The sequence below is a fragment of the Meles meles genome, chromosome 17 (genome assembly GCF_922984935.1).
Source record: "Meles meles chromosome 17, mMelMel3.1 paternal haplotype, whole genome shotgun sequence".
Taxonomy (NCBI): Eukaryota; Metazoa; Chordata; class Mammalia; order Carnivora; family Mustelidae; genus Meles; species Meles meles.
In genome coordinates, this window is record NC_060082.1 from 56,528,374 (window position 1) to 56,544,913 (window position 16,540).

Consider the following 16,540-nt stretch of genomic DNA (forward strand, 5'->3'; position numbering starts at 1 on the left):
TTTGAAGCTTACTCTTAATGCCATATCATGGTATTCATTCTAAATGTATATTTTTTAGGGATTGAATGTTATCTTTGTTGGGTTTTTTTCTTTACATTTTAAAAGTCAGATTTATTTAAGTATAATTTATAGATCATAAAATAGATACAGTCATGAAACCACAACCACAGTCAAGACACAGAACATTTTCTTCGCCCCAAAAACTTTGCCTATATTCCTTTGCAGTCTATTCCCTGACAACCACCAATCTGTTCCCTGTCCCAAAGTTTTGCCTTTTCTCTATTGTCCTATAAAATAGACATGCGGGGGGGCGCCTGGGTGGCTCAGTGGGTTGAGCCGCTGCCTTCGGCTCGGGTCATGATCTCAGGGTCCTGGGATCAAGTCCCGCATCGGGCTCTCTGCTCAGCAGCGAGCCTGCTTCCCTCTCTCTCTTCTCTGCCTGCCTCTCTGTCTACTTGTGATCTCTCTCTGTCAAATAAATAAATAAAATCTTTAAAAAAAAATAAAAAATAAATAAAATAAAGTAGACATGCGGTATTATAGTCTTTTCTGGGTCTGACTTTTTTTACTTAGCACAGTGCTTTTGAGATCTACCCTGTTGTTGCTGGAACGCAACTGTTTCCTCTTCATCGCTGGGCGGTAGCCCGTTGTATGGCTCACTCACAGTTTGTCTCTTTCACCAGTTGATGGACATTTGGGTGGTGTCCAGTTTGGGGCTATTACCTGGCTGTGAGCCTTTGAATACAAATCTTTGTATGGACATAAGTTCTCAAAGCACTTGGATAAATATTTAGAAGGAGGATTGTTGATTTTTAGTTGAGTATATGCTTATCTTTATAAAAAACAGCCAAACTGTTTTCCAAAGAAACACAGTTTTACATTCCCACCAACAATATACGAGAGTTATAGTTGCTCTGTATCCTCCTGAGTACTTGGTATGTCAGTCTTAAAATTTTTTTGCCATTCTAGTGGGTATGTAGTGGTATCGTAATGTAGTTTGTAATTTATATTTCTCTGATGACCAGCAGTGTTGAACATCTGTTAACTTCCATGTATTTCCATGTATATGAAGAAATTCATATTTCTTTTTTAATGAAATTTCAAATCTCGCCCATTTCAAAAATCAGGGTGTCATCTTGTTGAGGCACGAGAAGTGTGGATGCTGCCTGTGGAGGTATTGGGTGGAGCCTGGAGTCATGGGCTGTGAATTCACCCCAGGCAGAACGAAGGAGACGTTCAGTTCACTGAACACGGCAGAGGACACTGTGATGCGGCAGTGCTGGAGGGGGGGTGTAGTGTAGTGGGGGAAGTGAGCAGGCATGGGAACTATGGGATTTTCCTTTATCGGTGCCTCTGCCTGGTTGTAAGTAGCCGTCGGTCAGCTAGGGCTTATGGATATTCTGAGGTGGGTCATTCAGCTCAGTGGTCACTGTGGGCCCCTTTACCTTTCTCAGTTTCCACTGCTCAAGCCTGTGGCCTAAAAGCGGCCTCCACATCATCCTTTATGATAGGTGTTCTGTAAATATTTTCTTCTGGTGTGTGGCTTGTCTTTTCATTCTCTCCGCAGTGTCTTTTGAAGAGCAGAAGTTTTTAATTTTGATGGAGTTTCTCACTTTTTTATTTTATGACTTACGCTTTTTGTGTTTTATCTAAGAATTCTTTTTAACCCAAGCTCGTAAAGATTTCCTGTGTATTTTCTTTTTATGGTTTATAATTTTAGCTCTTACATTTGGGTCTGTGGTTCATTTTGAGTTCATTTTTGTATATGGTGCAAATTAAGGATCGAGGTTTTATTTATTTATTTTTTTTGCTTATGGATTTCCACTTGTTCCAGGACATTTTGTTAAAAAGAGTATCCTTTCCCCCATTGAATTATCTTGGCCCCTTTGTTAGGCCATTGGTTTGAGACCTTTCTTCTTTCCTAATATGAAGTACTTGATGTTATAAATGTTTCTTCAAGAACTGCATTGGCCGCATCACACAGATTTTGCTTTCGTTTTCATTCAGTTTAAGAGATTTTTCTAATTTCCCTTTCACCTATGGCTCATTTAGAAGTTGTTCCATTTCCAAATATTTGGTCATTTTCTAGATATTTTTCCTTCTAGCAATTTCTAATTTAATTCCACTATGGTCAGAGAACATAACAAAGTATAGTTTCAGTCCTTTTAAATTTGCTGAGATTTATTTTATGGCCCCAAGTATCCTTAAAATACTCAACCTTTTTTTGAAAAAAAAAATCTTATTTCCTTTTCATTGTCTTATATCTCAGGTGGCAGTTTACCAAATTATTATTTTATAGGCCGTGTTTTTTTGTTTTTTTTTTTAAAGCTCATGAATTACAGTGGTACCTCACCTAATCGTGAATGACTCTTATTTTATGGCTGTGGGATGCTGTGTGGGTATTTGCTATTTCTGCCTTCTTGTAGCCACAGGTTTCTAAGTTGTTCTCCCATTTTCATAGGTCTAAGATCTGGCAAACTTGGTGAACAGTGTGAAGCAGTTGTTCGCTTTCCCAGGCTTTTCCAGAAGTATCCATTCCCTATTCTCATCAATTCTGCGTTCCTAAAGTTAGCAGATGTTTTCAGAGTTGGGTAAGTCTTTTTAAAGCCTCAGTGTCCTAAATTACTTTGCTCAGATTTCTCTGTTTATGATGCTATGGTCTTTATTATAGTTTTTGCCCTTCTGGACTTCCACACGGTTTGTGACCATTTTAGTGGATGTATGGGGCAGTCTGCAAAACTTTTTGTGTGAAATGTAATGGCATTTTAAGCAGAAATGAAGTGACAAGTCAGAGAGGACTTATTTCTTTGGGGAACAGAATAAATCCAATTAAGATAATCTTAATGTATTTATTATTGCATCTTTTGGAAGTATCTGTGGTTTGCACATTGTTCTGAGAAGTTCCTGATTTAATAACTTATTTTATAACACAAGATTACATGTTACTGTGAAGTGGCTGAAACATGGAAAGACTGGATAAATACCTTTTAGATTTTTTTTTTTCTCCCCGCCAGTCCCCCTTCTGCTTCTTTCCACTGTTTTCCATGCGCTTGTGTGTTTATATACACATCAAGTCAGACTTGAAGAAGAGATGTGTAGAATTAGCTTGAGGGTAGAGGAAGATCATCTGACCTCTTGGCCTTGGTCATAATATGATGGAGGAGATTTAATTCATCCCTAGGGCTTCTCTTTCTGTCACTGCCATCTTGCTATCCTGCAGCAGGACTGCGGGCATCGCTAACTGCTTATGCTTCATATTCTAAGTGTAGGCTTCATGCCACCAAACACCGTACGATTCCTCCTTGGAGCCCCCGTTTTCTCTAAGTACATCAGCAGAGCAGTGTCTCCAAACTCTGACTCCTGACAGCTCTCACATGATCTCCTCTGATCTTGAGTATGTTATTTTGGCTCCACATTCCTTTCTGATACTTGAGTGTTTGTTCCTTTGTGTTCTCCTTTCCGTAATATATGCTCAGAGCTCTTGGCCTTGGCTTTAACCTTTCTCATCCTTCCTTCTAATACATGTCTGAGGATGTCAGATAACATCCAGGCAACTGATAAAATAGGACACATTGGAAAGGATTGAAGCTGGAATTAGTTCTGTCCACTGTGGGAGGAAAGAGAGACAGAGCTGTAAATGCTGAGTTACAGGACATCTGCTCTCCCCTATAACAGACTTGAGTTTTTTATTTCCTTTCAAATGTATTGTAAATGTTTGCCAAGGCAGTTCTATCAGTTCATACTTTCACCAGGCTCGCACACCTACTGACCACAACCTAGTCAGCCCGGGCTGTTAGCTTTATTACTTCTGATTTGCTAGGTATAAAATGGTACTTCATTGCTGTTCTAACTAGCATTTTATAAATAACTTGCGAGGCTGAATATTTTGCCATAGGTCTCATTTTCTTTACTACAAATTTTCTATGTATTTGCTTCCTTAGTTTTTGTCTTTTATATAATCTTCTTTAATGAAAATCCTCAAACATACTAAATTTTTGTGAGTAATGTCTGTGTTCTTTGATTAGATGAAGACGTGATGGGGTAATGGGGACATTTATTTCACACATCGGTAATAATATGAGTAACTAACGTTTACTGAGCTCTTTCTGGGCATCCAGTGCTCTTCTCATTTGCATGTGTTTTCACGTGTGAGTTAAGTACTGTGATCAGCATTAGATAATTGAGGATACTGAATTGAGCAAACAAGTTAAAACTTGTCACAGTGATAATACAGTCAGAGAGAGAGACAGAGCCAAGAGACCAGTCTTGGCAGTTGGTCTCCAGAGTCTGTGATATATTACCTTTCTGACAGTTTGAACATTTGTGTTTATTGTACATAATAAATTTAAGACATACCTGGATGAGCAGTGGGCACAACATGAGAAAATTACTGTTTTTAGGAAGACTGTCAGACATTCGAAAAGGATTCCTTATGTTCTGTTTTGGCATTTCAGGTACGCTAACAAGTGCAAAAGCAAAAACTTGAGAATCCCTCTTTTAACATGGTGAAGTAATCAGATATGCTAACCACTCCCAGAATCATGTCATCTGCAGATCTGGGCCGTTTCTGTTCCTTTTTGATCTGTGCGCTATTTGCTCTTCTCAGTGCACTAGCTTGAACTTCCAGTGATACGTTCTGTAAGAGTAATGAGAGGCCTGTTTGCCTTTTCCCCAGGATTCTGGGGAAAGCATTCATTCTTTTGCCACTTAAATATAAGATTAGCTTATATACAGGCTTTTGGCTTATATTCTTTATCAAGTTCAGTTTTCTTCTATTCCAAGTTTGATTGTCATGGATGAGTTATTGAACTTTGTTCATTGTTTTTTCTGCATTGATATGATCATATAACTTCTTTAGCTTGTTAATATTATGAATTACATTGCTTAATTTTTTTATATTAAACCAGCCTGGTATTCCTGGATTAAAAACAATAACACCAACAACAAAAACCAGAGTATAGGCTTCAGCTCTTTTAATGATGAGAAATAATAATAGATTGAAAAACATGAGCCTGTTGCTAAAATTTAATGTTGTTTTGGTTGCTTTGATTCCTAATTAAATATTCCTTTCCTAAAGTGGTCTAATTTACTTTGTCTCTGGTTCTTCACAGAAACAATTTCCTGAGACTGTGTGTTCTTAAAGTTACTCAACAAAGTGAGAAGCATTTGGAGAAGATTCTGAATGTGGATGAATTTGTGAAGAGAATTTTCTCTGTGATTCATAGTAACGATCCTGTAGCAAGAGCCATCACACTCCGGTATATACTCTGTTGCTATAATGAATCACCAAAGATTGTTCGAGTTGCAATTATGTACTCAAAAAGGGCATTATGTTTCCTTTTTTCATTTTGAATGTTAAGAATTTGTTTTTTCAACCAAGACTCCAGGCAGAAATATGGTAGCCACCCCAATCTATACCTGCTCTTCTGATACCACTAGGATTCTGTTTTGGTTGTGAATTATTGCCTGACTTGTGTTTGAAATGTACCTTTTTGTAGGTTGACATTCTGATCAGCTAACTGGGGTCTGAATCTAGCTTAGCCTCAGCTCATTTTGAACTCTTACCTTCCTGATCTTGTTCTGTTTCATGTCGGTTTTTCTGTTCACCCTTGGCTGTGTGCTCATTTTTATATGCAGTAACTTATATTTGAACTCCTTGGAGAATGCCAGATGGAACCACTATAGTTTCTCCAGCCCTTTCTTCTCTTTCCTGGAATCCAAAAACATTTTTTTTTTTTTTTAAGATTTTATTTATTTGAGAGAGAGAGAGAAAGGGAGCAGGGGTAGGGGCCAAAGATGAGGGAGAGAGAGAATCTCAAGCAGACTCCTCACTGAGTGGGAGCCCAATGCAGGGCTTGATCCCATGACCCTGAGATCGTGACCTGAGCTGAAATGACGAGTGGGATGCTTAACTGACTGAGCCTCCGAAGCACCTGCCCCCCTCCCCGCATTTTTGTTTAATTTTGTCAGCATTTCATATTGTAAGCCTTATATTCAGTTTGAACCATATTGTCTTTTTAGGTGTGCTATCTATAGAATGAATGTGTAATTTTTAGACTTTTGAAATTCACTTTCCTAAATTTTAGGGCTCACATCTGACTTGCCTTGTTCAGAAGTGAACCTTCTTTTTAATCATGAAGTCTAGGATGTCACCACTTCTCTGCTTTCCCATCAAGAGCCAGGTCTTCCGTCTTGTGCAGAATTAAGTGCTTTTGTAATTCCTCTGCCTTTTGAGTGATTAAATTATGAGCAGAATGTAATATTTTAAAGTCAGTTAATTGATTTTATCTTTTAAAAACTATATATAATAGAACAGAATTAAATTTAAAGATAGTTTTACCTTTTGATTCAGCAAATTCACTTATCGGAATTTTTTTCTATAAATCATTTCTAGAAGTTGGTGAATATATGTGTACAGGTGATCATAGTATCTTTTTTGTAAGAAGTGAAAAATTGGGGCAAAACCGTGTATCGATAGGGGAATAATTTATGGGCCACTGTATAACTTTCAAAGGATGAAGTAAGTGTGTATTTAACAGAGATATTAAGGGGCGCCAGGATGGTGCAGTCGGTTGAGCGTCTGACTCTTGGTTTCAGCTCAGGCTATAACTCAGGCTGATGAGATTGACTCTCTTTGGGCTCTGTGCTCAGCGTGGATTCTGCTTTCTGAAGAGAAATTTTCTCTCTCTCTCTATCCCTCCCACTCGTGCGCTCTCTCCCTCAAATAAATAAATAAATCTTAAAAAGAAAAATAAGTAGTCAAGTGATGTCTGTTTTTAACTCATTTTTATCCATAATATTAACATATGTGTTTATATAGGCTCAGAAAAGAATCTGGAGGCATATATATACTATTAACAGTGATTATTTGTGGGAGGGGTTATTGGGCTATGCATCACAAGAGACTTTTCTGTGTGGTTTTGCAATGTTTGAATTATTTTCCACAAGCATTGGTTTTTTGGTTTGCTTTTTTTTAAATCAGAAGACAAAAGAATAGAATTTAGTGGAATGATTCTATAAATGATTTAGAGCTAGTTTGAGTGTTTTGAGAAGAATATAGATTAATATTTGAATATTCCATTCATTTTGCTCTTTCCAAGTCACGGCAACTGGACTTTGCCACAATTCTTCATTGAAGAACTATTGCTGTTGATAAAATGAGATTTCCAGAAAGCTTCCAGATGTATTATTTATTTATTTATTTATTTAGAAAAAGCACTTTAAAGGAAAACAATCAGATTGAAATTATATTTTTCAACATTAGCATTTGATGCAAAAAGTATTAAAAGAAACTTGAATTGGGGCACCTAGGTGGCTCAGTTGGTTAGGCGTCGGACTTCGGCCCAAGTTGTGATCTCAGGGTCCTGGGATCGAGTCCCACGTCTGGCTCCCTGCTCAGTGGGGAGTCTGCTTGTCCTTCTCCCTCTGCCCCCTTGTCTTGTGCACGCGCGCACACACACACACACTCTCTCTCTCTCTCTCTTTCTCTCAAATAAATAAAGTTGTAAGAAAGAAATTTGAGCTAAGAATGTTAAGGAGTCCAATTAACACTTAAAGCACAGTACGGGGTGCCTAGCTAACTCAGTTGGTGGAGCATGTGACGCTTGATTTTGGGATTGTATGTTGAAACCCCTCTTTGGTGTAGAGATAACTTAAAGATAAAATCTTAAAAATAAATAAATAATAAATAAAATGTAGTACAGTTAATAAGATCTTTAGATATACAAGGCCTTAGATGGTTTTGCCAAATAAATAGGGACATGTTTTTTTTTTTTGTTTTTTTTTTTAAAGATTTTATTTATTTAACAGAGAGAAACCACAGAGAGGCAGGCAGAGAGAGAGGAAGGGAAGCAGGCTCTCCGCTGAGCAGAGAGCCCGATGTGGGACTCGATCCCAGGACCCTGAGATCATGACCTGAGCCGAAGGCAGCGGCTTAACCCACTGAGCCACCCAGGTGCCCCAAATAGGGACATGTTTTAAAAACATTCTTGGTGTAGTTATTTTAGGAAGAGGAAAAAACTTGAAGATCAGGAATGAGGGGTGATCAGATCATTTTGTAAAGCTTGCAGAATTATAAAGTGAATATCAAATACCAAAAAAATGTATTTGTAACAACTCAAAACTAAAATTCTAGTATCAAATTTTGATATGAGAGTATCAAACCCTTCTCACAAAAATAGAACATTTTTGAGTAGCCTTAAAATTTTTTTCCATGATTTCATTTTTCATGATTTCATTTTTTCATGATACAAAAAATGACTTAAAGTGAAAAAGTATTTTTTAAATATATTATTTGATGTTATATTATTATAACATTATAATTATAAAGTTTTGAAAATACGATCTTTTAAAAAGTGTAAAGAAAACTAATTTTGCCATTAAAAAAGTCATAAGGACTGGGGCACCTGGGTGGCTTAGTGGGTTAAGACTCTGCCTTCGGCTCAGGTCATGATCTCAGGGTCCAGGGATCAAGCCCCACATTGGGCTCTCTGCTCAGCAGGGAGCCTCCTTCCCTCTCTCTCTGCCTGCCTCTCTGCCTACTTGTGATTTCTTTCTCTGTCAAATAAATAAATAAAATCTTTTAAAAAAGTAATAAGGACCATGTCATTTGCTACCTTAATTATGTAAGAAAGAGCATGATTTATCAAAAAAATTCTTTATTTTTATTTTTTTAAAGAATAAAAGTATTCACTTTTTTTTTAAGATTGCTCCTAAGAAGCCAGAAGCCATTGCTCTTCTGATTTTTTCTCATTACATGGATAAAATTTTTGTCTGTTTTCAAATTTCATATAAGTGGGCTCATACAGTGGGTATCCTTTTGTGTAAGACTTCTTTCACTCAATGTTTTTGAGCGTAATCTACTTTGTGTGTCAGTAATTTGGTTCTTTGTATTGCTGAGTAGTTTTCCATTGTGTGATTGTGAATCTATCTGTTCTCCTTCTGATGAATGCCTAGGCTGTTTCCAGTTTGGGGATATTATAAATAATAAAGTTGCTGTGAAGACTTGTGATCATGCTTCCCTTTCTGCCAGATATATATGTAGGAGTAAAACTGCTGAATCATGGGGTAGGCGTGTATTTAATTTTTAAGAAACTGCCAGGCCTCTTTCCCAAGTGGATTTAAACATATTTTTTTCTGTGAGCTCTGGTTGCTTCACCCTTTTGCCAGCCTTTGGTGTTGTCCGTCTTCTTCATTTTAGCCATTCTAATAGGGTTTATAGTGGTTTTGATTTGCATTTCCCTAATGGTTAAGGATCACTTTCTCCTGTACCGTTTGATGACAGTTTATTCTGTCTCTATTTGGGAAGATCTGTTTGAATTGTTTGCCTGTTTTCTTTCATTAGGTTGCTTAGATTTTATTATGTTACTTGGCTTTTTATTACAGAATTGTAAGATTTCTTGATCTATTCTAAATACCAGTCCTTTGTCAGATATATGCTTTACAAATCATATTTTAAAATAGAAACTTCTTGCAGGGCTTGAAAGCCATCAACGAAATGCCTACCATTTTTATACTCTTCCTTAAGTTATGTATTAACATTAGTGTTTCTTGTGTTTCTAAAATAACATCTGCCTCAGAATAAGATCATTCCAAAGTGGGTAAGTGTCAAAACCAGCCCAGAGGCTGGCAGTGTGAGAATAAGTGAGTGTGCTTCTGTGATAGCCACTAACCACTGTACATTGCTTTTAGTTTCTACTACGAGGTCTTCAAAATATTCTGCTTTTAAAAGGGAAAAAGTGCTTTTGTAATTGAAAAAAAAGATGTCAGTTTTTTGAAATCTGATTTGGGAAGCAAGGGCCTGTTCAGCTGAAGAGAAGTTTGGCTGGATGTATAGGGGAAACTCTCTGGTCCCAGTTCACGTTCTGATGAGTTGACATTTCACAAATCGCTTTCCTTGATGTCAAGCGAGAGAAGTGATACCAGCCCTAATGGAGTCACTTATTTCCTATACGGTAAAAGATTTCCTTTTTTCCAAAAAAAAAGTTTCCTGGTCACTATAGAAATGTAAGAACCTGGCTATTAAAATCCGTCTTTGAAAATTACGAAGCACATAAGTGAAAGAATGAATATTCCTTCTATCATGAAATACTTGACTACGATACTCTTTTTTTTTCAATATTTTATTTATTTGACAGAGAGAAATCACAACTAGGCAGAGAGGCAGGCAGAGAGAGAGGAGGAAGCAGGCTCCCTGCAGAGCAGAGAACCCGATGTGGGGCTCGATCCCAGGACCCTGGAATCATGACCTGAGCTGAAGGCAGAGGCTTTAACCCACTGAGCCACCCAGGCGCCCCTACGATACTTTTTTTTTTAATAAAGAAAAAGATATACAGAACAATCTTAATATTTTATAGGAACATGATTTTTCACTGAGGAGCATTGTAATAATACGATGAAAAATGAGTCTGTTAAGGAGAAAAACAAAGTCTACAAAGAAAAGATGTGACTGATAAAAGATAGATCAACATTAAGTACTCTTGAGTACCCATTGCTTAGAAAATTTGGTGTGTGTTTTTAGGAAGATAGATTAAAGCGGGACCTCTGATCTCAAGGAGCTCGCTTGCTGGAAGAATGTGTTAATAAGATTACAATACATGAAGGAGAGCAAAAAGTGATGCCTCTCCAACACTAAGGAGTTCTTAGAGTCAGAATGATTTGAACTTAAAGAGGAGAAAAGACAAGGAAGAGATGATATTTTAAAGGTGTTTTCTTTTTTTACCCATTACTTTAGACTTCGTAATTGAAACAAGTGGAAGAAGAAGCTGGGAGGTATTCATAGTGTTTGAAATGTAGAGCTATAAATTATTTATAATATTACCAGGAATATTTTCATAAAGTAGTGACAAATGGGATTATACCTTTTTTTGCCCTTTTATCTTTAAATAGTTATAAACTGTTAATCAGAATGTGTTGATATTAGCCTAATCTAATCTTTCCTTATATAAACTATTATATTATAAGCTATTTATTTCTTTGGAAAAATATAACTCATCTAATTTCAAAACCTCATTTTCAAATGGAATGCAAATGACATATTTAGCCCATTTTAGTATTTTGTTTGGTATAAACTCAAATAGTTATGTCCAATCAAATCTCCATAAGGTGGTTAGGTGGTGACACGTCGGGTTGGAAGGTTACTTAGGACACTGACCAAGAAAGGTTGTCACTGTAGGAACTCTGTTTTGTTTACCGCAGCATTTTGCAGCCCTCAAAAATCCATGCCTTTCTGCTGAAAACATCTTTTCAGGCTTTATCTTATGTAATTTATGTTACAAACAATAGATTTTTTTTTCCTTTTCCAAATGTTTCCTTTATTATAAAGTAGACTGTTTTTCCAGAATGCTACCGTCCTCGTCCTTGCAGACTCTGAAATGAGGCCCAGGGAGTCTCCTCTGCCTTTGTTCTCTTGATGTTGAAGACAGATTTGAAAACCATGGTATCAGTATTTACTGTTGTAGAAAAAAAGACTGGGAGTCTTACCTTTTTTACTTTCTGGATCTGCTTAAAAGCAAAAATGTGATTTTGCTAAAATGGACTTACTTAGAGAACATTGGAAAATTGATATTTTGATGCTTTAATAATTGAGAAGTTTCTGGGCTCTATTTGGTAACTGGAAATTACTTCAGGATGGTAATTTTCAATTTTGCTTATGTAAGATAAACCATGTTAATTTTTCTGACATATCAGTGTGAAAAGTGTTTAGAATTTGAGTCATTCCTTGATTCCTAAAGTTGATGTTTTATTAACCCGAGATTTAAGGGATTATCTGCAAATTTTAATTTTGGCAATCTAGGCTTTTCCTTGCTTCTTCCTCTCTTGATCTTTTGCTTACTGTGTTTCTATTCTTCTTGGATCTCTGTCTCTGTAGGATGTTGGGAAGCCTGGCATCAATAATTCCTGAGAGGAAGAACGCTCATCATAGTATTCGTCAGAGTCTGGACTCACATGATAACGTGGAAGTCGAAGCTGCCGTTTTTGCTGCTGCAAACTTCTCTGCGCAGTCAAAGTAAGCATCGGCCTTTTAATCATTTGTCTTAGAATAGGTTTTGAAGAAGAGGTTTTGAAAGAATAATTCATCAATATACATAAACACTAAGTGAAAAATGTAAATGGCAAGGTGGTTTTTCCAAGAGGGTTTACGTCCTGTTGGGGAAACAGAACTTCAACACGTAAAACAGAATGCTTAGGTACGTATGTTAGCATTGACTGCACATGAAATAAAAATTTCCAGAAGGACAAATCAGTGTAGATTTCAGTTAGGGAAGGCTTCATTGGGGATCAGTTTTGTCTGCTGAGGCACCCTTTCCGAACATATATGGTTCTAATGCTGAATTTCTGCTTTCTTACTGTCTTCTCAGGGTTAGCTTTTTAGCATTAGAGCTGTATAACGGTTTGGCAAAGGTAGTAATTCGAGCTGAAACCAGTTTCACATATTGGGGATGTCATATCCTGTACTATTATATTGCAGAACAGTTTGTTTTCTTGGATGCAGTGCTGACCATGGTTATGTTGCTATGTTTGACTTGTTTGGCTACCCTATCTAAAAGTATAAATTATCCCCTTTACTGACTGATAGCAAAGTAGCATTGCTTTCTGGAAGGCATTTTGGTAGTATGCATTTGCCTTAAACGTGATCATCAAGTGGACCTAGAAAATCCACTTCTGAGAACTTATGCAGAGGAATCAGCAATGTGTACTGGTACTTATTTACAAGGACGCTAGTTGTGGTGTTATAAAAACAACAAAAAAAATTATTAACAACCTAACTTCTAACTAGTGTGCTTAGATAAATATGATCATACAGTGAAATATTATGTCAGCTCTAAACAAATATATTTTAGAAGTATATTTGGAGGGGCACCTGGGTGGCTCAGTGGGTTAAGCCACTGCCTTCGGCTCAGGTCATGATCTCAGGGTCCTGGGATCGAGCCCCACGTCGGGCTCTCTGCTCAGCAGGGAGCCTGCTTCCCTCTGCCTCTCTGCCTACTTGTGATCTCTCTCTCTGTCAAATAAATAAATAAAGTCTTTAAAAAAAAAAGTATATTTGGAAACAGGTCACATCACAGCTTAGAAGACCTTACAGAATATATTTTTTAAGAAACAGGTATTTGTATTGATGAAATATAAAAAAGACAAAGGATATATATCAAAATCCCATGTCTGGGTGATAAGATGGTACCTTATTTTTATTTTTATTTTTTTAATAAACTTCTTTGTATACTGTCAGGAGCAAGTTTGAGCTTTATAATCAGATGATGTAATTTTTAAAATTAAAAAAGATAGCTTTTCCATTAAGAATCTCTGCTAAATTTGAATAAAACTTCGAACAGTTTATCACCAACTTTCTCTCTTCAGATTTTAATTATATGCATATTCATCTCTTCAGTTGCTCCTGTCAAACCTTCAGAATCCCAGGATTACTCACTGGAAAAGGAGAATGGAGAATAGAAAGCATGTAATTTTTTAATGTACTGCTCAAAATTAGTAGGTGTGGCAGTGAGTGGGGAAGAGAAATACTGAGTAAACACAATCCTATTTGTGCTTTTGAAAACTGGTATTTTTTTTCTTATTGAGAGTCATTACTATCGAGAGAACTTTTTTTAAAGATTTTTATTTATTTATTTGAGAGACAGAGATCACAAGTAGGCAGAGAGGCAGGCAGAGAGAGAGGGGGACGCAGGCTCCCCTCTGAGCAGAGAGCCCAATGTGGGGCTCGATCCCAGAACCCCCGGGATCATGACCTGAGCCAAAGGCAGAGGCCTTAACCCACTGAGCCACCCAGGTGCCCCGAGAGAACTTTTTTTTTTTTTTAAGATTTTATTTATTTATTTGTCAGAGAGAGTGAGCACAGGCAGACAGAGTGGCAGGCAGAGGCAGAGGGAGAAGCAGGCTCCCCGCTGAGCAAGGAGCCCCATGTGGGACTCCATCCCAGGACGCTGGGATCATGACTTGAGCCGAAGGCAGCTGCTTAACCAACTGAGCCCCCAGGCTTCCCCCGAGAGAACTTTCTAAAAATTGTTTTTATTGGATGGGAATTATATCTAGTGAACAGTTACCTGATTACCACTGTCAAGGTGTCAGTACTTTATAATCTGCTTAAGTAAACTTGCATTTCCTATAGCTCCAAAAATAATTTTTTAAATTTACTTTCTAAATTCAGATCATAAATTTATAATTTAGTGATTATATCTTATTTAATGAGAATCATTTTTGGTTCAGGTTCTCTTATGTTATTATCAGAAGCTAATTTTATTAGTTGTGGAATTTCTGATCTGTTTTGGAAAAGATTAAGACTAAGTAACACAGAAACATTATTCTTCGCTTATAGAATTGATGACCAATAAACATTTAAGTTAATAGTTTACATAGAAGCAGTTTTTAACATAACAGGTTTCAGTTTGCTGTAATTTGTGACATTTAAAAATATCAAATTAGTGTAATAGGAAAGAATGAAGGGCATATCAAAATGTATCAGAGTATAAAATTAACTAATTGTATAATGAACTGTATCTTTTTGAGATTAGCATTTACCTCTTCCCAAATGCTGACCTGGCTGGAAATCAAATATCTTGACCAATACCGATGGGTTTTGTCTTAGTATCTCTGTCAGTTTTGGATCTTAAACAAATTAGAGCATCTAGCAAATTAAGACCTTAAGAATTTATTTAATACTGTTATCCCTTTGTCTGTTAGCATAATCACATCTAACTTGTTCTTAAAAAGGTTAAGATTTTATATATTTAAAGAGAGTCCCTGTATCACAAAGCAGGAGTTGGAAACCCAAATGCCTTCAGAAACTGGGGAAGCGTTGTTATTGAGAGAGGCGCCCTCTAGCGGCCAGTGCCAAACAGAACCGCGCACTGACAGTCCAAAAGCGGTGGCTGCTTACTCCTTCACCCCAGCTGATTGTGACAGAGCAGGAGTGTATTCCCAGTGTTGTGAGGTCTGACTTCTTTGGCGGGAGCAGGCATGGCCTGGGTGGAAGCTGGAAAATCTGATTATTCCGTTTATAGTCTTATTACCATATGAGACTCTATATTCACATACATTCTTAATATTAACATTAAGGATTTTTAAAAATAGTATTAGACAAAGAAAAGAAAGAAAACTGCAGCCTTCTGATTTGCAGTTTATTGACCCTGAAGGCCCATAACAGATTTTTAAATTTTGAGTTGCATAAAGTTGTAGTTACTGAAGAAGTGCTTATTGAATATCTGCCATGTGCAGATGGTATTCTCAGTGCCCAGGAGGACAGGGGTGGAGAAGATAAAAGCCCTGTTGTTGTGTAAACACAACAACAAAATAGTTTCAGATGTGTGTGAATGTTATGAAAAAATAAAACAATTTTGTGATAAAAATAATACAGTTTCATCACTGTGATAGTGAACCGAGTGAGCTGCTTTAAGAAGAGTGATCAGGGAAGGCCTCTCTAACCAGCTGACATTTGAGCTGAAACCAAGTGTTGCAAGTTAGAGGAAGAATATTCTAAGAAGAAAGAATAACAAGTATGAGAGCACGCTGATCGGTGAATGCGTCGTTTATACACGCCTGATAAACCTCCTATACCTAAAAGACGTTTGTAACCTAACTTTTTCTTAGCAAGTATGAAACTGATACCTTAGAAAAGCAGTTTTCAGACTATTTGGCATCTTTATACTTTTCATTATTGAAGTCCTCATGGAGCTATTTTGGCTCACATGGGCTATATCGATAAATAGAGTATTAGAAATTTAAATGGCTAAATTTTAAAAATACATGTTCATTTTTAAAAGAACAATTCTCTAAATATGTTAATGTAAAAATACTTCTATGAAAATCATTGTTTTCCAAAACAAAAAAGCATTTTTGTGAGATGAGTAGCGTTGTTGTTGCCGTTGTTGTTGTTTTTACATTTTCCAACTCTCTTTCATGTCTGGCTGGATTCTTATATGTTTCTGTTGTCAACATTTCTGTTGTAGTATGTTACAATAAAATATATGAAACAAATCCAGCCTCACACAGATACAGAGTTGGAAAAGAGAAGAGTATTTTTAAAGGCTTTATAAGTAGTTATGGATATTTTTCTTTGATGTTATACAAAAACTAGACAAGTGGTAGTTTCTTAAAGGGTAATTGCAGTGTGGACTCTAAAATTGTATCCATGAACTTGTACTATAGTACATTGAAATCTTTCGGAATCTTTTATCCATGTATGGTTTTATAATCTCTGCATTGGCCTTTTTGGAAACATTGGTTCACTGCATTATGCAGGTCTTCCAAACGTCGACCCATTTCATTGTATCATATCAAAGGATGATATCAAAGGATCCCATTTGTTACTTGCCACCAGTCTTATCAGGAAATTCTTTAGATATTAAGTTGTCAAGCTCATAATGATAGATATGTTTTCCGAAATTCTAATTTTTGCTTAGAAACTCAGATCGGCAAAAAGTTTTCCCAGTTATTTTCCATGAACTGACAAGCCGGCTTTACCCATCTTTTGAGAAAATGTCTGCCAAATAGCCAAGTCTGAATAACCATGAGGTTGCATGGAAAAAAA

At 36.7% G+C, this 16,540-nt stretch overlaps 1 protein-coding gene across 2 annotated transcripts in view; it reads left to right on the forward strand.

Annotated features, from left to right (window-relative positions):
• The window catches only part of INTS7 (integrator complex subunit 7), a 91,730-nt gene that overhangs the window by 9,299 nt on the left and 65,891 nt on the right, over positions 1–16,540 (forward strand). Inside the window, exons 2-4 of one of the 2 annotated variants that reach the window (XM_045983453.1) lie at positions 2,462–2,591; positions 5,112–5,258; positions 11,870–12,007. In XM_045983453.1, the coding sequence (XP_045839409.1) occupies positions 2,462–2,591; positions 5,112–5,258; positions 11,870–12,007 (415 nt within the window). The remainder of the gene's footprint in view (positions 1–2,461; positions 2,592–5,111; positions 5,259–11,869; positions 12,008–16,540) is intronic. The other variant, XM_045983454.1, reaches the window with a different exon arrangement.